Source organism: Pituophis catenifer, unplaced genomic scaffold, assembly GCF_029215685.1.
Source record: "Pituophis catenifer annectens isolate HBS135680 unplaced genomic scaffold, rPitCat1.0.hap2 SCAF_16, whole genome shotgun sequence".
Classification (NCBI taxonomy): Eukaryota; Metazoa; Chordata; class Lepidosauria; order Squamata; family Colubridae; genus Pituophis; species Pituophis catenifer.
The window spans coordinates 20156651-20181619 of record NW_027256896.1 but is presented as its reverse complement, the minus strand read 5'-3'; the positions used below and the strand labels follow the sequence as shown (position 1 = coordinate 20181619).

At 47.0% G+C, this 24969-nt stretch overlaps 2 protein-coding genes across 2 annotated transcripts in view; both read right to left on the bottom strand.

The window, feature by feature from the left end:
* INTS1 (integrator complex subunit 1) overlaps positions 1–5429 on the bottom strand; it is a 36920-nt gene extending 31491 nt beyond the window's left edge. The window contains exons 1-6 of the mRNA XM_070954905.1: positions 5361–5429; positions 3551–3835; positions 2865–3061; positions 1955–2092; positions 1704–1863; positions 862–967 (exon numbers count right to left, since the gene is read on the bottom strand). Of these exons, the coding sequence (XP_070811006.1) occupies positions 862–967; positions 1704–1863; positions 1955–2092; positions 2865–3061; positions 3551–3835; positions 5361–5418 (944 nt within the window). The 5' untranslated portion in view covers positions 5419–5429. The remainder of the gene's footprint in view (positions 1–861; positions 968–1703; positions 1864–1954; positions 2093–2864; positions 3062–3550; positions 3836–5360) is intronic.
* Positions 5430–6651: 1222 nt separating this feature from the next.
* The window catches only part of LOC139325148 (lysosomal alpha-glucosidase-like), a 30611-nt gene continuing 12293 nt past the window's right edge, over positions 6652–24969 (bottom strand). The window contains exons 6-20 of the mRNA XM_070954906.1: positions 22111–22230; positions 21024–21142; positions 20181–20312; positions 18903–19013; positions 17424–17537; positions 16269–16353; positions 15570–15687; positions 14411–14544; positions 13423–13574; positions 12998–13146; positions 12405–12546; positions 11729–11827; positions 10469–10633; positions 9525–9671; positions 6652–8780 (exon numbers count right to left, since the gene is read on the bottom strand). Coding sequence (XP_070811007.1) covers positions 8718–8780; positions 9525–9671; positions 10469–10633; positions 11729–11827; positions 12405–12546; positions 12998–13146; positions 13423–13574; positions 14411–14544; positions 15570–15687; positions 16269–16353; positions 17424–17537; positions 18903–19013; positions 20181–20312; positions 21024–21142; positions 22111–22230 — 1850 coding nt within the window. The 3' untranslated portion in view covers positions 6652–8717. The remainder of the gene's footprint in view (positions 8781–9524; positions 9672–10468; positions 10634–11728; positions 11828–12404; positions 12547–12997; positions 13147–13422; positions 13575–14410; positions 14545–15569; positions 15688–16268; positions 16354–17423; positions 17538–18902; positions 19014–20180; positions 20313–21023; positions 21143–22110; positions 22231–24969) is intronic.

The following is a 24969-nucleotide window of genomic DNA, read 5'->3' as shown; positions in this document are numbered from 1 at the left end:
AAGGAGGTGAAAATTTGGGTGCATCTTATACACTGAATGTAGCCAAAAACGTGAGGCACGGAGGAGGCAATGGTCTATGACAATTCCTGCAGCCTGGAACAGCTGTTTGCTATTTGCTGCAAGGACTGTCAGAGTTTGCAGCCGCAAGCAAAACACAAGCAGAGGAGAGGAGTTTCAGTTTTAGTTTCAGAGATCAGCACAGCATGCAGCTTTAGAACAATTGACCTAAGCCACGCCCAGGCTCCTTCCTGTCTCCTTCTTTGTTGCTCACACAGCAAATACTGTTTCAGTTTCCAAACAGTCTCACACACTGACAGGACGCTAGCCAGATGAATATCGATGGACGCTGGTAGGCAGAGGAAGAATTTTTTTCCCCTTATTTTCCTCCCCCAAAACTAAGGTGCGTCTTATACTCCGAAAAATATGGTAATTGGTTTATTTTATTTCTTCCAAAACCCATAGCACCGTCTCCGCCAATTCTTCTCTACCACAACAATCCTAGACTGGGCTGAGATGAAGGGACTGGCTCTTAATCTTGGCCTTAAGCATGGCTGAGGGCAGATTTGAATGAAGGACTGTTTTTGGCTTCAATGACAGCATCTCTGATCTGACAGCTCTGAGACTAGAAAAAAAGCAGAATTCCCCCATAGCAAGAAAACTTGTCTTCCTAGGTGACGGATACAGCACTGGGAAAATCTGGGTTCAACAAAAAGATTCTCTAAAGATATGCAGAAAAGTAAGACTGAAATGTCCCGGAGATGCCTCATAGGAAGTGCTCAAGGTTGGAACGTCTCAACCCAGAAACATTTTAAAAATCTGTAGGGAACTTTCCCGGGGATACAGCAGAGAGAAAGGTGCTACCTGGGCATTAGGTGGGCTTCCTGCTCAGGGCTCATTTTGTCCTCAGCTATCAACAATTCGCTCTGACTGTCTTCTTCCTCTGGAACCGAAGGATGAGGGCTGTTTCCTAGAAAGTCCACAAACGGGAACGACAGTCATTGCAGTGAATCACAGCCTGTCCTCAAAGGTCACAAGGACCTATAGTTTTCAGGGAAAACAATTATCTTTACACTTGGCTTTGAACCTCTGTCCACCCACTCTCTGCGGGTATAGTTGTAGGCTCCTGGAGGGCTTTGGCCCTGCCTCGTCTTAACCACAGTTTAATGTTGCATCTATTAAATCAACTGTAGCAAGGGTTAAGCACTATGGTGTCCCCCTAATATTGTCAAATCCTCAAATCCAACTTCCTTCCTTCCTTTTCCTCTTTCCCTCCCTCCCTTTGTTCCTCTTTCTCTTCTTCCTTTCTCTTTATTTTCTCCTTCCTTTCCCTCCCTCCCTTTGTTCCTTTCTCTTTATTTTCTCCTTCCTTCCTTCCCTTTCCTTTCCTTCCCTCCCTTTGTTCCTTTCTCTCCTTCCTTATTCATTTTTATTTTCTCCTTCCTTCCCTTCCTTTCCTTTCCCTCCCTCTGTTCCTCTTTCTCTCCTTCCTTTCATTTTTATTTTCTCCTGCCTTCCTTCCCTCCTTCCTTTCTCTCCCTCCCTTCCTCTTTATTTTCTTTCCTTCCTTCCCTCCCTTTCCTTTCTCTCCCTCCCTTCGTTCCTTTCTCTCCTTCATTTCTCCCTCATTTTTATTTCCTTCCTTCCTCCCCTCCCTCCCTCCCTTCTCGACACCTACTTCATCTGCTCTCAAGAAGCCCTCTTACCAGCACTGAGGTCTCCTCCACCGCGTCCAACCTCTCCGTGCGACAAAATATTTTTGGGGGGCATCTTGGTGCCAAAAGCCGTCTGGATATTTTCCACGAAGGTCTTGCAGTGAGGGCTGTCCACCCAGATCCGTTCCCCCAGCGAATCCTCCATGTAAACCTAGAGAAGAGGGAGACCCCTTCATCTCTTCCCTGAAGTGCCCAGAGTTCCCTTCAATCCTATGAAAACCGCCACCTCCATGTCAGCCCACCTTGACAAATATCTCAGGCCAGTTTTCGTCTTCCTCATAAGCCGCCATGAGGAGGTTGCAGGCCAAGACGGACACCAGGCTGTTCCCTTTGGCTTTGAAGTTGATGGAGGCATCTCGGCGGAGGAGGCTGCACAGCGCCTGGGGAAGCAAAGGGTTCCTGAGCATGTGAGAAAAAGTAGTCGGAATGCCAGTCCTGCTGGAGAAACTTTAGAACGGGCCCGGACAGCTAAGCAGAGTTGGGCCACGCTTCAACAGGGATGGGTAGATTGTATTTCCATTTTTTAAAGAATCTGTGTGGGGCTCAGGGATTAAGAAACCATGCGCAAGGTTGGGCTGCCCCAAAGAAGAGGGGGTCAAGCTATTCTCCAAAGCCCCTGAGGGCAGGACAAGAAGCAACGGGTGGAAACTAATCAAGGAGAGAAGCAACCTGGAACTAAGGAGAAACTTCCTGACAAAAATTAATCAGTGGAACGACTGGCCTCCAAGAAGTTGTGAATGCTCCGACACTGGAAGTTTTTAAGAAGAGGTTGGATAACCATTTGTCTGAAGTGGTGTAGGGTTTCCTGCCTAAGCAGGGGGTTGGACTAGAAGACCTTCAAGGTCCCTTCCAACTCGTGTTATTCTATTCTATTCTATTCTATTCTATTCTATTCTATTCCATTCCATTCCATTCCATTCCATTCCATTCCATTCCTCTCCTTCCGTTCCGTTCCGTTCCGTTCCGTTCCGTTCCGTTCCGTTCCATTCCATTCCATTCCATTCAGCACTGGAGGTTTTTAAAAAGAGACTGGACAGCCAACTGTTTGAAATGGTATAGGGTCACCTGCTTGAGCAGGGGGCTGGACTAGAAGACCTCCATGGTCCCTTCCAATGAGGTTATTCTCTTATTCTGATTCTGCCCGCCCCTCACCTCAATCACTCCTTCTGTGGCGAAGATATTTGGCTTCATTTTCGCCAGGTACATCAAGGTCAGGTAGAGGGTGATGTCAGGCTTGGCCCGATTCATTTTCAGCTGCTTCACGGCTCCGCACAACACCCCTTCGATGCGGTCATCATTGCCTTCAGCTTCGGCAGCCTCGATCTCGTCCAGCAGAGCGTTGGGGGCCACTGTCAGCAAAGGGAAATCACGGCAGCTGTTTGGCAGCCCAAACTCCCACTAAAACACCCACTACAGCACAGTTGGGTATTTTAAACAACTGCAAGAACAACATTTATTGGGTTCCAGACAGAAGCTCCAATATATTCTTTTTTAAAAGGCATCTCAAGCTATCAGAAAATCATTCAATACATCATCATCTTCTTTTAAAGACCCTGTAATCCCTTGCGAGGTGGAGTCTTGGGCAACTAAATGGAGCTGAGTGTTTTAATGGCCGGATGCCCTTCCTGTCACCAATGAGGAATTTTGTTCAGCAGATATATTCTCATTGTACCCAGAGAGAGAAATATCTGCCTCTACCTAGGATCGAACTCACAGCCTCCTGATTGTGAAGAGAAAAACATTCAATACCTATCTGGTAAAATACATTGATAAATATCCTGCCCCCAATTTGGGAAGGGGAAATGCTGCCCCCCCCCCCATTCTGTTATAGACTTTACCTTCAATAGGAATGACCGACGGTTCTTTGATGGAAGGCGAAATGGCTCGCTTCTCAGCCACGGCGGCCTCGGCCAAACGTCCCAGAGCGCTGAGAGGGGGTGTGGAGGAAAGTTTGGGGCGCTTGGTCAGTCCGGAGGTGCTGGACAAAGCGGACGTCGCCGCCTCGCGCTTCCGCTCGGAGGGCAACCCAGATGATGTGGGCTTGAGCAAGGTGGCGGCTGTCTTGGACTCTCCCACCTGGCCTTTGGAGCCCAAAGCGATGAAGTCTCCCGGAGGAGGGTGGCCTAAGATGGGGAAATGAAAGAAGATGATTAGGTAAGGTTGTGGGGAGCCCCATGACGCCTCCTTCTGAAAGACCCAGAGAAATCTCCATTGGCCGTAATGTAAGTGACTTGGGCACGGGAGACAAAGCTTTGCCAGTGGGGCTGAGGACCCCCAGGGGGATAAAGAGCCCCTCAAGTGGCTGGTTTGATTGTTGTCGCTAAAGGCATGCAGATTTGGGGGTAGGGGGGTATAGGGGGTCTTATTTCTGTAGGCTGCCCGGAGTCACTGTGAGTTGTGGATGTCATATCAATTTTCTTAATAAAAAAATAAATAAGAATACAGGTAGTCCTCGACTTACGACCACAACAGAGTCCAAAATTTCTGTCGCCGAGCAAGACGTTGGTTGAGCGAGCTTTGCCCCCATTTTACGACTTCTCTTGCCACAGTCATTAAGTGAATTGTTGCGTTTGTTAAGTTAGTCACACGGTTAAGCGAATCAGGCTTCCCCTTTGACTTGGCTTGTCAGAAGGCCGCCAAAGGGGATCACCTGATCCCTCAAGACACAGCAACCGTCATAAAGAGGAATCAGTTGCCAAGCGTCCAAATTTTGATCATGGGACCGTGTGAAAAATGTTCTTAAGCCACTTTTTTTCAGCACCATTTGTTAACTTTGAACGGTCGTTAAATGAAACACTGTAACTCGGGGACTACATGCAGCCATTCTACCATGCAGAAACTGACCAGCCGAGAAAGCCTCCCCTCCTTGCTGTAGTCCTCGACTTACAACAGTTCATTTAGTGACCCCTTCAAAGCTACAACAGCACTAAAAAAAAGTGACTTATGACCATTTTTCCACACTTAACGACCAGGGTAGCCTTCCCCCCCCCAGCAGTCACGTGATCAAAATTCAGACGCTTGGCGACTTGACTCGTATTTACGACGCTTGTCCTGCGATCCCTTCAGCGACCTTCTGACGAGCAAAATCCCAACGGCGAAGCCAGAGTCACTTAATGGCCGCATGACGAACCTATCCCACGGTGGCAATTCGCTTAACGACGGCGTTCAAGGAAGGTCCTAAAACGGGGGCAAAACTCACTGAACCGAACAGAAATGCGGGGGGGGGGGCTCCGTTTGTGGCTGTCTTAACGTCGAGGACCGCCTGTAACAGGAAAGAAAGGAGGAGAGAAAAGAGGGGGGGAATGGGGGGGGAAAGAAGAAGAAAAAAAAACACCAGCCCTGCGAGGTAGACCAGCCCAAGGAGACAAAATTACTGTTAGGATCAGGTTTATTTATTTATTTTTTTTATTGAAAAGAGAAACGTTCCTCTCTTTGAGGGGAAGGTGGGGGAGGGGTCTTGGAGGCGACCCTCCCCCCCTTTCCAATTTGGAGACCCGCCCATTTTTTGCCCTTCCCCACGTGCCCCCCCCGACACGCTTCTTCTGCGGGGGGGGACCCCAAACCCCCCCTTCCTCGCGAGGAGACGCCCCTCCCCCACAGACGGGGAGGGGGAGGGGTCCCTTTCACCAGCCCCTCCCCCCCTTTTACCGGAGGGCTTGGCGGCGGCGCTAGGGCGGCGCGCGGCCGCGGGCTTCGCCCTGTTCATCCTGCGGCGGGGGAGGGGGGCTCGTTCTCCCCTCCCCCCACACAAAGAGGGGGGTTTGAGAGGGGGGGAGGGGTCGTCCCTGGAAGGGAGGGGGAAGCTGCCGGTTTCTCCGATTTAGGCAGCGGAGATGGGAAGGAAACCGGAAGTTCCGCTCGTTGGACCGGAAAGCGGCCCCTCTAGGAAGGAGGGTGTTTTTTTGTTTGTTTGTTTTTCGGCTGCCACCGGCGGCCAGGAGGTGGAACTGCAGCCTCTTCGCTTTTAAACGGAGCCGAGTCGGACAAGTAATCTGGTTGCTTGGAAAGGGGATGAGCGCTTGCGCCCCCGCGCGGCCGAAAGGGATAACCGCATTTCTAACCATAGCAAGAGCGTCTTAGACTTATATCCCGCTTCACAGTGCTTTACAGCTTTCTCTAAGCGGTTTTTAGAGTCAGCCTCTTGCCCCCACTTCCCAAAAAATCTGGGTCCTCATTTGACCAACGGTGGAAGGAGGGAAGGCTGAGTCAATCCTTGAGCCGGTCAGGATCGAACTGCTTGCGGTGGACAGAGTTAGCCTGCAATACTGCATTCTAACCTCTGGGAAGGAAGGAAGGAAGGAAGGAAGGAAGGAAGGAAGGAAGGAAGGAAGGAAGGAAGGAAGGAAGGAACTAACTAACTAACTAACTAACTAACTAAGAATTACAACCACAATTGAGGCCAAAATTTATGTTGCTAAGTGAGAAATTTGTTAAGGATCAAACTCCAAGCAGTAGGCAGAATTAGCCTGCAATTCTGCATTCTAACCTCTGGGAAGGAAGAAGGAAGGAGGGAGGGAGGGAGGGAGGGAGAGAGGGAGGGAAGGAAGGAAGGAAGGAAGGAAGGAAGGAAGGAAGGAAGGAAGGAAGGAAGGAAGGAAGTTATACAGGTAGTCCTTGAATTACAACCACAATTGAGCCCAAAATTTATGTTGCTAAGTGAGAAATTTGTTAAGGATCGAACTCCAAGCAGTAGGCAGAATCAGCCTGCAATTCTGCATTCTAACCACTGCACCACCATAGCTGTTAAAGTTCCTGGATGTTTCTGTTGCAAACGTCAGAATGCGCATTCAATTGATGGGGGGTGTTTCGGAGTCACAGGATTAGAGAAACGCAGCGCTGGGAACCCTCTGCACCTGGAAAGGAGCCCATCTTCACCTGCCATGACGAGGGGGATAAATTTGGTGTGGGGGAAGGTGAAACAGCCAGACCACAGATCAAGAACACATCACATTGTATTTTATTTCTTTCTTGGTACAGAAACTTGGGGAAAAAGAATCAAGCAGAGTTTAGAAATATATATATATTCCAAAAATAATAATAAAGCAACCACTCCAAAGGGATAAAGCTCATGTTTCTTTTTCCTTAGTCTTCCTAACGCACCACAAAATTGCACAGATGTTGATGTACAGCAGTGTAGGTGAAGCCTGACAACTTTGAAACATGCGGACTTCAACTCCCAGAATTCTGGGACTTGAAGTCCACATGTCTTCAAATTGTCACATTTAATCAGCACTGCTATACATTATATTTGTTGATTTTTCTGGCTACCCTTGCCGTTCTGGTAAAAAAAAAGAAAAAAAGACACAGGACATCTAAATGAGAAATTGTCCCGGACATCTTTCTGGTGATGGTCTATAAACCCTTTGCTCACACCAAGGTTGACTTCACAGAAAATGAGTACGCCACAAAAACAGGCTTAGCTAACCCTATCGTGCTTTTACTGGTGGTAGCACTACAAAAACTGCTGTGGCTCTTGACCAGTGCTAGGAATTTTGGACAGGTTGAGCAAGGAAGAAACCCCCCTGCTTTGTAGTTTTATTGCACCATAAATTAAATGCCATCTTAAAGGGAAAACAAAATTCTCCAAACCCCAGCAGTTGGGAAAACTGTGGGCGAGAAAACAGTGCAAACTGGATTTTTCTGAAGTAGAAATCTATGCATTTTAGCACAGGATAGACATTCATTCTGAGGGTGAGTACGGGGCAAGACGAGGTGCCCTTCCTATTTGGGGGGGGTGTGTGTGTTAATGCTGAGAAATACACCCCCACGTTCTCACACTAGCGTGCAAAAAGAGCTAACCCTGCCCCATTGGCAACGGTTCTGCAGCAAACCCTTCCGAATCTCAAAATTTAAAAGCAAAAAGTTGTTCCGTGCAACAGATTACCCTTGGTAAAGTTGCCATCTTGGTTTAAATAAACGTTATTGGTTAAATAAGCTTCCATGACTTGGCCATCCAATGGTAGAGAGGATCAAGGCTGGCTAATAATAGTAAGGGCTGAGCATTTGGGCTCGGTTCTCGGTGCAAGGTGCTTTCAGAAGTGTTAAGTTACCTGTCAGGAGTGAAGCAGGTTAATTACAGGGTGAAATATCGCCCTTCACCTCTGTTCAGCTCTAACTGGATGGTGGAGGGATGGAGCCAGTCAGAGTTGAAGAAGCTTCTTGGATGAGAAGCGAAACGTCTTCAAAGAAAAAACCAGAAAGTCCAATTTGCCTCTTGGAAAAAAAGCATCTTCAGAACAACCATGACCTGGAGGACTGAGAATCTCCATAGACATTTTCCTTTCCTCCTTTCCTTCCCCTTTCCTTTTCTTTCCTTTCCTTTCCTTCTCTTTTCTTCCTGTCCTCTCCCCCCTCCCCTCCCTTCTCCATTCCTTTCCTTTTCTCCCTTTTTCTTCCTTTCCTTTCCTCCCTTTCTCTTCCTTTCTTCCCTTCCCTTCTTTTCCTTCCTTTCCTTTCCTTCTTCCCCGAAAGTGCTTTTTTCAAGAGGCCATTGGACTTTCTTAATTAAACTGCAGAGAACTGAGAATGTTCGGTGTGCCCACTGCCCAAGTTCACACAACGGTGGAGAGGGAATCTCCGGAAACTCCAAGCTGCTGACCCAAATGCCAGTGAACTCATCAGGAAAACTCAATTCCAATGTCTTTGACTCGAAGTTCTCCTTTTCCAGGAAAGCTGCAAAGCGCCACTCGCGGAGTGGGACACGTTTGGCAACATGCGACGGAGCGAAACACGGAAGACGATGAGAGGTCTGTGTGCCGGAAAGCATGGAGCAGAAGCTGTAGAAAAGAAAGGCCTTTTCCAAGAAGCAGAAGGAGGCCATTGGCCAAGCAGGAGGGCCTTTTCCCAAGAAGATGCGAGGAGGCCATGGCACGGCTCAGCTGGGGAGGCACAGCCACAGAGGTACGTGCGGATCCCACGCCGAGGTTCCCCACAGGCAGCGGCTTGTCTCCTCGTGGCGGTAGGTTCGTCATGCAACCGGTGCAGAGGAAATTCTCCTGGTCTCACTCACATCCACCGAACGGAGAAACCCTGGCTGAGGGGAAGCTGCAGGTTGTTCACGTAGAGAACCTGTGGGGATGAACGCAAAAGATTGCCACGTGAGTGGGTGGCACCATTGTTTTATGGCAGGGGTCTCCAACCTTGGCCACTTTTAAGATTAGTGGACTTCAACTCCCAGAATTCCTCAGCCATCAGACTTCAAATTTTGGGCTTAGACAACTTAGAACTATGCTGACTTCGGTCTGACCTAAGCATAGTACATAAAATTATCTGCCACAATGTCCTTCCTGTCAACGACTACTTCAGCTTCAACCACAACAATACACGAACAAATAATAGATACAAACTCAAGGTAAACCGCTCCAAACTCGACTGCAGAAAATACGACTTCAGCAACAGAGTGGTCAATGCCTGGAATGCACTACCTGACTCTGGTTTCTTCCCCAAACCCGCAAAACTTTAACCTTAAACTGTCTACTGTTGACCTCACCCCATTCCTAAGAGGTCTGGAAGAGGCGTGCATAAGCGCACCAGCGTCCCTGACCTAATATTCCTTTTTACTCTTACTCTTTTCATGTATTCAAATTATGTTTATATTTTTACCTGTTATCTTACATATGCTTGACAAATAAACTTATGATGATGAAGATTATCAACTAGTAAACCAACTTGGGTTACTTTTCATGTAGCAAGAACCAAACAGACGGAGCCTTTCTCCCTGCTGGCTGAACGATTCTGGGAGTTGAAGTCACAAGTCCTTAAAGTTGCCAAGTTTGGAGACCCCCCGGCCTGAATAACCAATTGGTTAATTACCTGATTGGCTAAATAAGTGAATGGCCAGTTTTTGCCACTGACGGTAACCGTTTTCGGCTCTTCCCGGACTCCGTAGACACTGAGTTTATCCACTGTGATGTAGGTGGCTTCGGTATTGGAATGCAGGACGGTGGAGCTGAAGGTGTTCTGGAAGAAGGAGAAGAAGAAGAAGGAGGGTTCATGTTTCCTAAACAGAGAGACATGATAAACGGCTGCTACAATGACCTTCCCTCACTGCTAATAATTAGAATAATTAGAACTGCAGAGAAAACAATGGCTACCAACCTGCCTTCCATGGAGGACCTGTATACTGCACGAGTCAAAAAGAGGGCTGTGAAAATATCTACAGACCCCTCACATCCTGGACATAAACCCTTTCAACTCCTACCCTCAAAATGAGGCCTGTTGATCTCACCCCATTCCTAAGAGGTCTGTAAGGGGAAGGCATAAGCGCACCAGCATTCCTACCCTCCCTGTCCTACTGTCCCCATTTCCCATTTATTCATATCCATTTCCTCTATTCATATTCATGTTTATACTTATACCTGTTATCTCATACCTGTTCGACAAACTCAATTGGTAGCCTTGGTAGCACAGTGGACTAAAGCACTGTTATTAACATCAAGCTGTCTGCAATTACTGCAAGTTCAAATCTCACCAGGCTCAAGGTTGACTCAGCCTTCCATCCTTTCAAAGGTAAGTAAAATGAGGACCCAGATTGTGGGGGCAATAAGTTGACTTTGTATAAAATATACAAAAGTATGAAGGCTATTGCTTAGCGCATTGTAAGCCGCCCTGGTCTCCGGAGAAGGGCGGCATATAAATTAAAGTAAACAAACAAATAAATAAATAAATATAAATAAATAAATAGAAGTCCTACTTGAAAGAGAACCGAGCAGAAGAAGCTCCTTCCTCCTCACGGCTCCCAGGTGGGAGCTTCTTACCTGTGTGACATTGAACACCAGGTAGGAATAGTCGCCTTTTTCAAAGGTGTCCAGGCTGTCACCATCGTCCCAGAACAGGTCTCCCCAGGCATTGGAGGTCTGGGATAAGGCTGCAACCAGGGTCAGAGGGTTTCGGCGTGTTAGCCAAGTGGTGCCTCCGGGTTTCTGAGACACATCAGCAGAGGGAGGGAAGGAGAGGAGAGGATGTCACTTGGGACAATCTGAGTAAAAGGTTTTCGTCTATGCAACCCTGTCTTTGCCTTCTGCTTGTAGCCCAGAAGCTGCATTTTCCTGGTAGAGACTGTGATGTGATGAACAAAAGTTTTGCAAACTCAAGACTGATGAAGAAAAAGCTATTCTTCCCTTGGAAGTAGCTTTCCCTTTTATTTTCCAGGTCTGTACTTCAACTTCCTGAGTTATTTGTCCTCACTGTTAGGAAGGTGCTCCTTTAAATCAAGAAAAGAAACAAATTGGAATTGAGGGGAACCTTCCTAACAGTGAGGACAATTAGCCAGTGGAATAGAAGTTGCCTCCAGAAATTGTGGGTGCTTCATCACTGGAGGTTTTTTAAGAAGAAACTGGACGGTCACTCGTCTGAAATAGTATAAGATCTCCTGCTTGAGCAGCGGGCTGGACTAGTTGACCTCCAAGGTCCCTTCCAGCTCGAATTCTGATGGTTGGGGCTGGGGAATTCTGGGAAATGAAGTCCACCATCTTAATGCGGCCAAGGTTGAGAAACAGTGTTCTGAGCTGTAGTGGGAAATATCTCTGGGCTGAAAAGTGATTGTTGTTGACATAACAAATGGCATTAAAACCAGAAATGGGACAGAAATCAGATCTTAAGAGTCTCTTTTAAACCCAAGCTTTGGGATCCTATGCAGGGGTGGGATTCAAACATTTTAGCAACCGGTTCTCTGGCCAGTTGCTGGGTGGCTGTGGACATGGTGGACATGAGCTACTCGGCCTCCTGCACCATAGGGGGGGGGGCATTTTCACCCTCCCCAGGCTCCGGAGGCTTTCCTCGAGCCTCTGGGAGGGCTAAAACAGTCCTTGCAACTACCGGTTCAGTGACCCAGATTAAAATTAGCATCCGGCTCACCTGAACTGGTCGGAACCAGCTGAATCCCACCTCTGATCCTACGGAGGGAGAGAGGGTCAGGTTGCTTGTGTACAAGCTTGCCTAGAGAACCCGCAGAAGTTTATCCAAAATCAGTGGGGGGGGGGCGGCAAAGAGCGAGTAAGAGCATCTTCTGGTCTCACCTGAGTCGGCAGGATGGTGCCCTCTCGCAGATGGACGTTGATGTGATCCAGAGGGGCCGCCATTTTCAAGCTCTCCCCGCTGCTGTTCACCGAAGACCCCTGAAGAGGATGAGGGGAAGGCCTCAGATGGGCATGAAGCTTTTGGAGGATGACGCTCCCCCTCGGAGTCTCAGAAATGGGGTTCTCCTGGACTCCAGAGAGGTGGGAGGACCATGACAGGAACTCAGGGGCTGGGTCCAGGGATGGGCTCCCGGGGGTTTGTCAGGGTTCGGGCGATCCTCTACCCAAGGATCGCCGGGGTTTGGCAAACCCCCAAATGCCACTCCTGGCTGGCCACGCCCATCCCGCCCCACCCCTCCCAGGAGTCTCCACGCGGCCCATTCATCATTCCAGGTAAGTGCAGGGGCCGCGCGGAGGGTCTGGGAGGGCAAAAAAATGGGCCTACCAGAGGCTCCAGAAATCTGGAAAGAGGCCTCCAGACCCCGGGCGAACCAGTTTTTGGCCTCCCAGAGGCTCGAAAAAAGCCTTCGGAGCCTTCGGAGGCTGAAAAATGTCCCCCTCTGCTGTGGTGCAGGTGGCCAAGTAGGCCACACCCACCATAGCCACGCCCACCCAGCAACGGGACAGCGAACCCGTTGCTAAAGGATCTGAAGCCCATCCCTGGCCGGGTCCTTACCGTGTAGTAATCGTACCAAACGCCTTTGGGGAAGTAACCGATCACTGAATCTGCGCCAGGTTCCAGAACGGGCGTCACCAGCAGGACTCGGCCCCAAAGAAACTGCTTCTCTACTGCGTAGGTGGCCTCATCCTTTGGGAACCTACCACAAGAGGAAATCATTGCCATACCTGCCTGTGTCCTGTTAAGAAGACCCACAACCATCCATTGAAAAGATCTTTCACTTCGTAAGCCTAGCGCCAAGGTTCCAACGGACAAATCCCAACCTTGATGCAAGCGCCATCGAGGCGATCCAATCTCTTTATGCAAAACTTTATTGAGTACATCACATCAGCACGATCGAAGGCAAAACCGGATCTAGATCTTTCCCGCCCTAAGCCCCATAGTTAAAGCTCACATTCTTACACACACACACACCCAATTAGCTCAGGTCAGATTGGCCAATACATTCTCCGGATATTGTTGTGGGAAAGTCTCTCTGGCTTTTGTAAACACCTGCTGAAGTGCCCTTGGCTCTCACATGGACATCTTGATGTCTGGGTCATGTTTTGATCTCCTGTTTCCTCCCTCCCTCCCTCCCCTTTTTGACTTACTCAAAAAACAGGGGGCGGGCGACCGTGTCCCCTTGAAGATGAGCCCGATGGAAGAGAGAATACAGCAGGGGCAACAGGGTGTAACGGAGTTCTAGAGCTGCCTTCATGGCTGTCCGGGCTGCTGGGCTAAAGGCTGTGGGATCCTGAGCCTGTTGAGAGGGGAAGGGAGAGCGTGAGTGATGGCTGTAACGGTGGGTTCTTCCAAAGATAAATTAGTCCTTCGCGCTTTTCACGCGGAAAGGAAAACTTCCTTTGCGTGAAGTCCGGCTCCAATTCTGCCCTTTGATTTACAGAAACAACAGATGGAAAAGCCAAGCCTTCTGTTTTAACGCTAGTCGGGAGGTGAAAGTAGAGATTTGGGGAAAGGAACGTGAGAAGCAGGGAAATGATCCCCCCGACCCCACCCCATGCCTCCCCTCCCTCACCTTCTCAGACTGAGTGTTGTGATTGCGTGAAAAGGGATAGAAGGCTCCCAGCTGCATCCAGCGAACGCAGAGCTCTTCCGAGGTGGAGCTGAAAAAGCCGCAGATGTCGGCCCCAACCAACGGGACTCCGAAGAGACTGAAACTCAGCAGGCCTGGGGATTTAGACAGAGAGGCCAAATGAGGTCAACCTCTGGCCACAGAGGTCACTGGAGTGACCAGGATGAGATCTCCTAACTATGGAAGGATGTCCCAGGTATTTTGGCAAGCCGTGTACCGTATTTTTCGGAGTATAAGACACACTTTTTCCCCCCAAAAAAGAGGGTGAAAATCTGGGTGCGTCTTATACTCCGAATATAGCCCTGCCCAGGTTCTCAAACGGAAGTTTCAGAGGCTGAAAAAAGCATCAGAAACGAAGCTTCAGGAAAAAAGCCTCCAAACAGAGGTTCAGAGGCTTTTTTTCTGAAGCTGTTTCGGAGGCTTTCAGAGGCAGGAAAAAAAGCAAATATATATATATATATATATCAAGGCACAGAGCTCACAACCATGGAACCTGTTGCTAAAATTCACCTCTGGGAAGAGCTGATTGGGGATATTCCGGGAGGCTGATCCACCTGCCAATCAGCTTTTTTCTTATTTTCCTCCCCAAAAACTAAGGTGCGTCTTATAGTCTTGTGTGTCTTATACTCTAAAAAATATGGTATTTATTGTTCAAAATACAAGATAAAGGGCCTTGAACTAGGTTTGGAAATATTCAGAATGCCAGTAGCTCTGGTAGGTTATTGCTCTACTGGCAAATTACTTGTAAGTTTCCCATTTACAAATTTCGGCACCCACTTCCAGCCATGCCTGTGGGACAGCTTCGTATGGACTTTATAAAAGTCCATACGAAGCTGGACTTTATCCATACAGATAATGAGGGGCTTAACAGTCGGTGTATGACAGGAGCAGCAGATATTCAAAATTACATCCGGAAGCAGTTGAGGGGTACCTGGAATGGACCAAAACATATCCTTCCATTTGCTCTGGTTGTCTCCCAGCCAGTGTCCGGAATACTTGCCCTGGCTTGGGAAAGTGGAACGTGAAATAATGAAGGGTCTCTTCCCTCGGATTTCAACCAGAGCCCTGCAAGGAAAATAAAAAAAGAAACCTAGTCAAGAATAATGGGCTTATTGTGGGTGAATAAGCTAGTTTACAGACTGATTAGTTTAAGAAAAGGGATGTTTAAGTGATATATTTAGGGGAGTGGAGGAAATGGACAGAGTTGAATAAATGTTAAATTAGGATTTATGGGGAAGGCCGCTTTAAAATGTTATATTAATATACACAAAAGACTAAATGTTAAAGCAGGATTTACTATATATTTTTAAAGCGGAAGGTGGTTTTGAAATGTTGTAAAATAATATATAGATAAAAGTTTGGAAGAGGGAAAAAAGGGCAGATTATTGTTAAATTGGGGGTTATAAAAATATGTTAAATTAGAAGTCATCATATAATGTCATAGTAGAATCTTTTTTCTTTCTCTTTTTCTTTTTTTTCTTTTTCTTTTTTTTTTCTTTTTTGAAATGTATGGTTAAAAAGGGATGTTAATATTTCTAGTAAGTAAAGGTCAGTATTTAGAGGAGGGAATAAGTAATCTGTTATGAATTAGGTTTTTTGTTATGAAGAAGTCACAGGGGGGAGGGGGGGGTAAGGGGGGGTTAGGGAGGGGGAGGGGGGGGAAAAGGGGGAAAATTTGTATTTGAAAACTTTTTCAATTAAAAAAAAAAAGAATAATGGGCTTATTTGCAAGGCTGATGAATCCTCAACATGGCAAAGGAAGGAGGGGGAAGGGGGAGAAGGGGAGGAGGGGGAGGAAGAAGGAGAGGGAGGAGAGGGAGGAGAAGAAGAAGAGGAGGAGGAGGAGGAGGAGGAAGAAAAAGAAGGAGAAGGAGGAGGAAGAAGAAAAAGAAGGAGAAGGAGAAGGAGAAGGAGAAGGAGAAGGAGAAGAAGAAGAAGAAGAAGAAGAAGAAGAAAGAGAAGGAGAAGGAGAAGGAGAAGGAGAAGGAGAAGGAGAAGGAGAAGGAGAAGGAGAAGGAGAAGGAGAAGGAGAAGGAGAAGGAGAAGGAGAAGGAGAAGAAGAAGAAGAAAGGCAGGGGAACTTGACCTACCTTGAGGTGGCCTTGGCTTCCATCAGCCCATAGAGGTTGTGGAGATTGTAATGCACGGAGAGACTCTGCTTGCCCGAAGCGCAAATAGTCCTTGCCGAAAGAGAACCTCCCAGGATCCCTAATGGAGGCAGAGAAAGGGAGGTGAGGAGAAGAAAGACTGTGCATGGATGTCTTCTCAGCGAGTCGTGTCTGCTCAGGTGTTGCACTTCCAAACCCAGCCAGTGGGATGCTAAGGCAGGAGTTCATCCTTGCGCAGATATACAGATCTATCACGGACTTCTCTTTGTGGGGGCAAGCAATGCTCTATGGAAAAGGAGTAAGAACTGAAAAGGAGGTTCTAGAACCAAGATCAGGAACCATGACCTTCCTAGATGTTGTTGAGCTACAGCTCCCAGCATCCTTCAACAACTGGAACGTGGGTTTTTGCAAACTTCAAAAACCCAGATTCCCACCCCAGCTTTACAAGAAGGGCAAGATTTTGGAGCTTCAAAATAGCACTTGGGCTGGTGACTCCCATCTTCTGGAAGCAGTTCTGGAACCTTCCCGAAGGAGCTCCCTCAACTTCTGAAGCCCTAGTTGGTGTGTGGTACGTAATGTCATCTCCAATGAGTTCCTTGCTAGCTTCAGCAGACCTGGAGGTTCATGAAAGGGTTGGTGCCAGTTTTGCTGTTGCAGATTTTAAGTGATGGTGTTTCTTACCAGGCATGTAAGGTGGGTTGTCTAGATCTCCTTTGGAGCACCCTTCTGTTGAGCCATCAATAAAGTTGGATGGTTCATTCATGTCCTAAAGCATAGAAATCTGGATGAAGTTAAGTAGACCCCTTCAAAGTCTGGCTGCTGAACTCAATCTACACTGGCCTTCTACAACCAGGAGTAATCTGTCAGGGATATTCTGTAGAGATTCTCAGTCCTCCAGGTCATGGTTGTCCCAAAGGTGTTTTTTTCAGGAGGCAACTGGACTTACTTGTTTTTTCTTTGAAAACATTTCACTTCTCAGCCAAGAAGCTTGATGGATGTCTGAGAATCTCTAGACTTTTTGCTATACAATTTGGGATGGACACCCTCTGGATGGTGTAGGAGTAGGAATGGATTTCCAGAGGGGAAAAAATGGCAGACTACAGGAACTATTTGCACCACTCAGGTGACCCTGGGGACACAGATAAACCTCCAAGGGCTTCAAAGAGCCTCTACAAGGATGCGAATGACCAGCTGTCTGCAAGGAGTCTAAATCCTTCCATTCTCCACTATCCAGCCAGAACTGAAGAAGCTTCTTAAGAGGAGAAGCGAAAAGTCTTCAAACAAAAACAAAGTCCAGTTGCCTCTTGAAAAAAATATCAGGGATATTCTAAGCTTAACAATTATCCAGAAAACTGACTTCAAGGTCAAACTTGGGTGGAATTAAAATTCAATTCAATGTCTCACTCCCAAATTGTAGATAGAGAGCCATGTTACCCCCCCCCCCAAAAAAAAACCCACCCAGGAGTTTGGCAACACCTTTACTAACAATTTTTTTTTTACAATACAACAGTTTTTGTGAGTTACACGGAGCTGTGAATACACAATGGCATCAGCTGAAGTAAGCTGTAAGTCACAAAAGCCGATGCTGTTAATAAAATAGATGTTCACCAGCTCAAGAAGACTGATCTCTTTTAATAAAGTGTATTAATCAGAAAATGTGGTGCTAGACACACACAGGCACAGACACAAGCCCGATTTCTCTTCCAAATGGGGTTCCTGGCTTGGCACTTGGGAGCCGTTGGCATTATATCTATTTTCTATTTTTACTAACGTCTAGTTCAGAGTCACCCACGTCTTGCCACCCAGAAACCAAGAGGAGTTAAGAAGGAGACCTACGAGCCAAAGGCCGTCGAAAGGAACTTGAGCATGGAGATGTTTCAGATTTTCTAGCCACCATTCGTGAGTGGTTGGGTTGGAAAAGTCAGGATAAGCAGTGAAGCCGGGCCAGACCTGGTGAAAAAATGAAATTTAAAAAAATAATAATACTAGATTCATTTGAAAATAGCTAGGCCAGTGACAATGGCCCATATAGAGTTTATGATAGAAAAACTTGCATCCAAAGCTTAGTTATTATTTTGTTTTAGGGCTAGGGCAGGAGTCAGCAACCTGTGGCTCTGGAGCCGCATGTGGCTCTTTCACCCCTCTGCTGCGGCTCCCTGTCACTCAAAATATGCATCACAACCGCCAATGTGCGACACCTGCCAGCACGCGATTTATTGAGCTTTTCAACCCCCGGTAGGCCAACCATGGATAAATCCAAGAAAAGAAAAGTTTCAGAAGAAAACAGAACGTTTAATTCAACTACATCTTCTAGTTTTGTGGCCGCTCAAGAAATAGTCAGGCACGAGAAGGGTTTTGTGGCTCCCGGTGTTTTCTTTTCTGTGGGAAACGGGCCCAAATGGCTCTTTGAGTGTTTAAGGTTGCAGACCCCTGGGCCAGGGAAAAGATTAAAATAGCACCCATTCATTCATATTTCAGGAAAACACAAGTCTGCATCCCAGGCTAAAGGAATTCTAGCAATCTTGTCCTGTTCTCTGTTTGGGAAACCTCAAGAGCTGAACCACTGGGACTTCTGCCCTAAAGATGCTTCTTATTCGGCTATAATCCTGCTCCTTGACTGACAAGGTGGGTGATGGGCTTTAAAGAAATTCCTGTTCTGACCCAGGCTTCCTAAGAAAGTATACAGCACAATCCCAGCAAACCTCTTTAATTCAGACGGCTGTGAATTATTGTCCTTTCCAGTCCAAAAGGCTTACCAAACAGTCATGCAGGGGAGTGTTCACAAACACCCACCTTATCTCCCTTGGAATGCTGCCAGAGAACTAATTGCTACACGCAGGGCAAGGCCAAACTTAGCACAGAGTCAAACAGGACTTTCCCAAAGTTTTTACCCACCAGATGAACTAATTGCTTCCTGCAAAAGCTCACGTCCCGTTCGCTTCTCTTTTATGTCTTATGGGAGGAGCCAATCATCTCCAAGCCTTACTCCCAAGTCGACCCTGTTTCCTTAATTGTTCCTGTCTTCTGGCAGTTCTGCACATGTGCATACTGGGGACAGGTTCATGCTGCTCTTTTGCCGCACTGCTGTCAGACTCCAGAGGCTGCACATAACTATCAGATGGCCTTGGCCCCCTCTCTGTCTCCAATGCAGAGCCCTCATCCAAGCTTTCCCCAGCCCTCAGGACTGGCCCATGTTCCTCCCCAACCTCCTCACTGTCCGACTCTGCTGCCAGCTCTGCTGGCTTCCAGTGGGCCACAACAATTCCCTTCGAGCAGAGCATCCATGCCAACTGAAGGAGGAAAGCAGACACTCACCATTCCAATCAGAGGTTTCCCTTCGGTGTTGTTGATGAACACGCCACGCTTCAGCCCTTCGTCGTAAGGCCAGTAAGAGCCCAGAGGCTGAACGCTACTGATTCCGGGATCCTGAGAGAAAATAACATGAGAACCAGCTGTTTTATACAAGTTTTCCCCAGCTGGGCAACTTCCAGATGTGGGGCTAGAATTCTCAGAAATGGCCACAGCAGCTGGCAAAATCTGCACGTTAAAGTCTACACATCTGGAGAACAAACATTTTGAAGGCCAGCTTTCCAGGACCGGCTCCAAAGAATCCTTTCTTTCTTTTATTATTATTTTTTAAATATTAAATATAAAAATTCGATGTCTATATAAACAGTGTGTTCTTTGAGTACAGTTGATTTTTGAGAAATAGTAATAATAATAATAACAATAATAATATTCATAACATCAATAATAATGAGTAAATTGACATTTGAAATTAGAGAACAGGAAGACAAGCAATATTATTTGATATGGGATTTGTTTTACCAATGGCTAGATAACAAAGCATGAAGTATGAAATATGAAATATGAAATATGAAATTAAGGTAATGATAAAATATATGAAGTGTTTTCTTATGAGAGTTAAGCCTTTCTTTGTTAAATAATTGCTAAATGAGAATTAAAATATCAAGGGATATATAAAAACTGTCAAATAAGAGAAACTAAATAATTTGTAATTTTGGATAGGGGATTATGCACAAAAGAATCTTAACCGATTGACACACTTTCTGTGATTGTATTGAATGATGGTGGTTTTATGTTTTGTTTTGTTTTAAATAAAAAAAAATTTCAAAAAAAAAAAGAAAAGAAAAGAAAGAAGATGTTGGATAACCATTTGTCTGAAGTGATGTAGGGTTTCCTGCCTAAGCAGGGGGTTGGACTAGAAGACCTCCAAGGTCCCTTCCAACTCTGTTATTCTAAGCTATTTCAACTGCAGTTTGCTAGAATTGCCACTGCTTGTTCTAACCACCTAAAACAGGGGTGGGCGAATGTGTCCCTTTTACAACCTGTGGACTTCAACTCCCAGAATTCCTGAGACAGCCAAGAATTCCCAAGAATTCTGGGAGTTGAAGTCCACAGGTCATAAAGGGGCCATATTTGCCCACCCCTGACCTAAAAAGATTGTTTCTCCACGTGTTTGTATTTATACACAGCATAGAGACATGTTGGCTGGAAAGAGAAATCCATCTTGCATACAAACACACGCTCACACAACCTCCACCGAAGCATTCGCAGAAGAAAGGTTCCTACCAGAATGGGCACGTAGTATTGTCCGTGCTTATGAAGATCTTCCACCATTTGGGGGAGGCTGGCAAATTTCTCAGAGTCCACAGCGAAGTCTCGAGAGCCGTTCATATAATCGATGTCATTCCACTGAACATCCTGCAAGCGGAACACAAGAGAGGATTCAAGGGAAGCCTCTCCAAGCTGGTGGAGGAATCCAAATCTGGTACAGAACAAACCAGTTTGGAGATGTTGTGGTTTGTCAGCTGCCAGTCTCTCCAGCAGCCAAATCAGAGGAGGCGGAGGGGTGGGAGTCAGAGTCAGCATCAAGGCAACCTGAGAGCTCTGAGAAGGAACAGCTGGGTCCAGTGCCTGATGCACGGATGCACAGAAGGCAGAGGAGAGGAGAGCAGCGGAAATCTATGGGCCGGTCCTTGGGATGAAAGAGCCACCGCTGCTAGCAAGGCTCCACCCTAGCTCTGGGGATCAAAGGCAGGGGGCAGAGATGAATAGGTGTGGCAGACAACTATTCATCTCCCTGCCGGACGGACTTGTTAGCCTGCGAGATAAACTTTTTGCCGGGGCTGCCGGCATTCCTAATTAAAGGAATCTTTTGAGTTCACATCAGAGGGTTTGTCGTGTTTGGGGAGCTGGGTCAGAACAGGAGATGGCTCCTCTGAAGGACGCGAAGAACCATTCCGTGGGCCTCGTTTGTTACACGGTAGATTTGAGGCTTCATTGCAAGACAGAGGAGACAATTTTGTGGGGCTACAATTGCCGTCACCCCAAGTAGTAGTAGGGCAGAGCAAGGAGAGGGCAGGCTGGATTTCTCTTCTCTTCCTTTTTTGGTAGGCTCCTGTTGTTTCTTACCTGAGGGATCTGAAAATTCCGCATCGCCTTGACTGTCTCCCACGTCTTGTTGCTGGTCCCGTACCCCCAACGGCAGAGATGGAACCCCAGTCCCCAAAAGGGGGGCATGGCCGGAAACCCTGAAACGGAAGTGGTGGAAATTCGACACATCAGCCTCTCTAGTCGGACCGGATTCTGCTGGGCCTACGTGACTATCTCTTTTGTCATAAATTAATGTCGTTTTCTTTCTGTGTGTTTTTTTCTTTGACGCGGCATGTATTTTTTATCGTGGTGGGGCTTCCCCCCCCCGTTTCTCTGTCGTTATTTTAAAAGTGACAAAAGAAGAAATGTCATTTATGAAGGTTCTCTTGGCAGAGAAAAAAGAAAAGCCAACAAAAACAGCGCAGATGTTCCTGAACGATGATCTCTGAATTGCATTTTGCTTTGGAAGGTTTCTCAGATAAGAACCCAAAACACAAATGAAGTCAAAACTGGAAGGCAGGCTTAGGCTCCAAGCATGAGTAAATAAACTTCTCCTTATGGGCACCAGGTGCCCGTGGGTAAGTCTCTGGGCCACAGCCTTCCCCAACTAGGCAACCTACATACTGTATGCTTCAGAGGTGGGTTTCAGCAGGTTTTGACCAGTTCTGGAGAACCGGTAGCGGAAATTTTGAGTAGTTTGGAGAACCGGTAGTAAAAATTCTGACTGGCCCCACCCCCATCTATTCTCTGCCTCACAAGTCCCAGCTGATCGGGAGGGAATGGGGATTTTGCAGTATCCTTCCCCTGGAGTGGGGTGGGAATGGAGATTTTACAATATCCTTCCCCTGAATTGGGGAGGGAATGGAGATTTTACAGTATCCTTCCCCTGGAGAGAGGTGGGAATGGAGATTTTACAGTATCCTTCCCCTGGCACGCCCACCAAGCCACACCCACAGAACTAGTAGTAAAAAAATTTGAAACCCACCACTGATGCTTGCACCACTCCCTCTGCCCCCCGCCCCCCCCAATCAGCCAAACTTTCTTGGCTCCTGTCGGAAGTTTCCAGCCAGTTCTGAAGAGATGAAAAAGCTTTTCCCACGGTGCTTCTGATTCTTGAGATACTCACCGATCACTTGCTGGTATTGCTGGACCACCAAGTTGGGATCCGGTCCTAAAAAGATGTAAAAATCTAAAATTCCCCCGGTGGTCCTCCATGTTAGGGCAGGAGCAGGCTGAAGGGCCACCTCTGGTCCACGGGAAAAAAAAGAAAGAAGAAAAGAAGGGAATATCAAATCAAGCCTTTGAGTTAGACAGGCTGGGCTGTGGCACCATGAAGAGGGAAATGCTTACTCACTTCAAAAGCATCAATATATTTTTTTTCTACAACTCTACGCGTTCTCAAAAGGACTTGCTATCCCAGCACTTCTGCTTGGGGGACCACCATTCCCACATGCAAAAGTTGTCCACGTTTTTATGAAGCGATGGAGGCAGGTGGTTCGGAGTATCGGTAGTAAAAATCCCTGCGGGCCCCCCCGACCCCCACCATGCCCAGCCGAGCTGCACAATCATCAGAGCCTTTTTTTTTCTACAACCTCTTCGGGCAAAAAATGCTTTTAAAAGTAAAAAAAAAAAAGCCTCTGATGATCGCGCGGCTCAGCTGGGATCGTCAAAGGCTTTTAAAAGAAAAAAAAACCTTTTTTTTCTTTTAAATGCCTCTAACGATCCAAGCTGAGTTGCCTGATCGGCAAAGGCATTTAAAAGAAAAAAAGCCTCTGCAGATCAGGCAACTCAGCTGGGATCGTCAGAGACTTTTGAAAGCATTTTTTTACAACCTCTTCCCCGGAAGAGGTTGTAGAAAAAATGGTTTTAAAAGTAAAAAAAAATTGGCCACGCCCACCCAGTCACATTATCCCACCACCGCCACCAAGCCACGCCCACAGAACCGGTAGTAATAAATTTTAGATTTCACCACTGAAGTGCACCCTTACGACTTTCAAAACCTTTTCCATTTTCATACATACCAAGAAAAAAAAAATTAGCCAGGCAAACAGCCTTCAACTCTATCTACTGTGTCTTTGATTTCTCTTGAAGATGCAAGAATAGAATCAATAACTGAACGGTAAGTTTCAATCAACTCCTGTGCCTTTCTGCTCCATTCCCTTATGAATGACTTTTGGCTTAACTTCAGCATAAATTCGCTAGCAAGCTGTGATTTGGGAGGATTTCTGAAGAAAGAAAGGGCATAGGGAGGGTTGGGGGCTACAGTTGTTCATACTTTTCCACATGAGTTGTGTTTGATGCTCATTTATTTTTGTCTAGCAGTTCTGGGACAGGATGGGGTGGCTCAGTGGCTAAGACGCCGAGCTTGTCGTTCGAATGGTCGGCAGTTCAGCGGTTCGAATCCCTCGTGCCGCATAACGGGGTGAGCTCCTGTGACTTGTCCCAGCTTCTGCCAACCTAGCAGTTCGAAAGCCCGTAAAAAATGCAAGTAGAAAAAAATAGGGACCACCTTTGGTGGGAAGGGAACAGCGTTCTGTGCGCCTTTGGCGTTGAGTCATGCCGGCCACATGACCACGGAGACGTCTTCGGACAGTGCTGGCTCTTCGGCTTTGAAACAGAGATGAGCACTGCCCCCTAGAGTCGGGAACGACTAGCACCTATGTGCGAGGGGAACCTTTACCTTTACCTAGCAGTTCTGGACAAAACAAAACTGATGCAGAGAAAAAAACCTCAGTCCCCAACAGCCTGTCTTCACAGAAGCCCTGGCCTTCAGAAGCATCCTAGAGGAGGTCAAGACAAAACTCTACTGCTCTCCTTCTTCCTTGCCCTCGGGAACAGACAAAAGTCAAAAAAGTTTGCCCACTTCGACCTAAATAGAAAGGAAGCCAGTTTTGCCTGCAATCTCAGGTAATTCAGGTCATCGGATCCATCTTTCATTAGCCGGGCTCTGCATGCAAAGGGCCAAGGACAGAAGTTCAGAAGAGGCAGCTGTGAGAGAGAGGCCTGCAGCTGACAAAGGTGCGGTTAAACGCTCAGCAGTTGCTAAAGAGGCCATCCTGAGCCAGGAAACAGATGTCTTGGCTCCAGAAAACGCCTTCATGACCGCATTTTCCCCTCGTTACGTCTCGATCCTGAAGTACCGTCTCAAAGCGTCCTCTGGCAGAATTGTACATCCGTTCAAGTAATTAAAAAGGAAGAGGAATGGGAGCCTTTGACTTACAATCACCCAATTAGGGAATGTCTGAATTTACAATGGTGCTGAAAAGGGTGACTCACAACTAATCCTTGCATGTTGTAGCACCTGCACAATGGTGCAAAATCGGGCATGGCTCATTTAACAACTAACTTGCTTGGGAATGGATAATCTGGCCTCGATTGGGGTCGTAAATCGAGGAACAACTGTAAGTTTTCTTTTCCCAAGGAGATGAAGTTGACTTTGACTTGGCTTCTCAGACTAGACATTAGAAAGCAGCGGTCCTACGGATGCTCATGAACGGAGTAAATAGCAATAGCCGTAGCCCTTAAGACTTATATACCGCTTCACAGGGTTTTTTACAGACCTCTCTGAGCAGTCTGTAGAGTCAGCATATTGTCCCCCAACAATCTGGGTCCTCATTTTACCGACCTTGGAAGGAGGGAAGGCTGAGATGGTCAGGATCAAACTTCTGGCAGTGGGCAGAATTTGCCTGCAGTGCTGCATTCTAACCACTGCGCCACCATGGCCCTCCCTCCCTCCTTCCTTCCTTCCCTACTTAGCAATAGCACTTAGACTTATATACCGCTTCATAGTCCTTTTACAGCCCTCTCTAAGCGGTTTACAGAGTCAGCAAATTGCTCCAACAATCTGGGTCCTCATTTTACCCACCTCGGAAAGACGGAAAGCTGAGTCAACGTTCAGCCTGTGGGACTTGAACTGTACATGAAAATAAAGGAATGGCCCAAAATAGGCTCTCACAGTAGCTACGTTTGTTCACCCAAGATATTT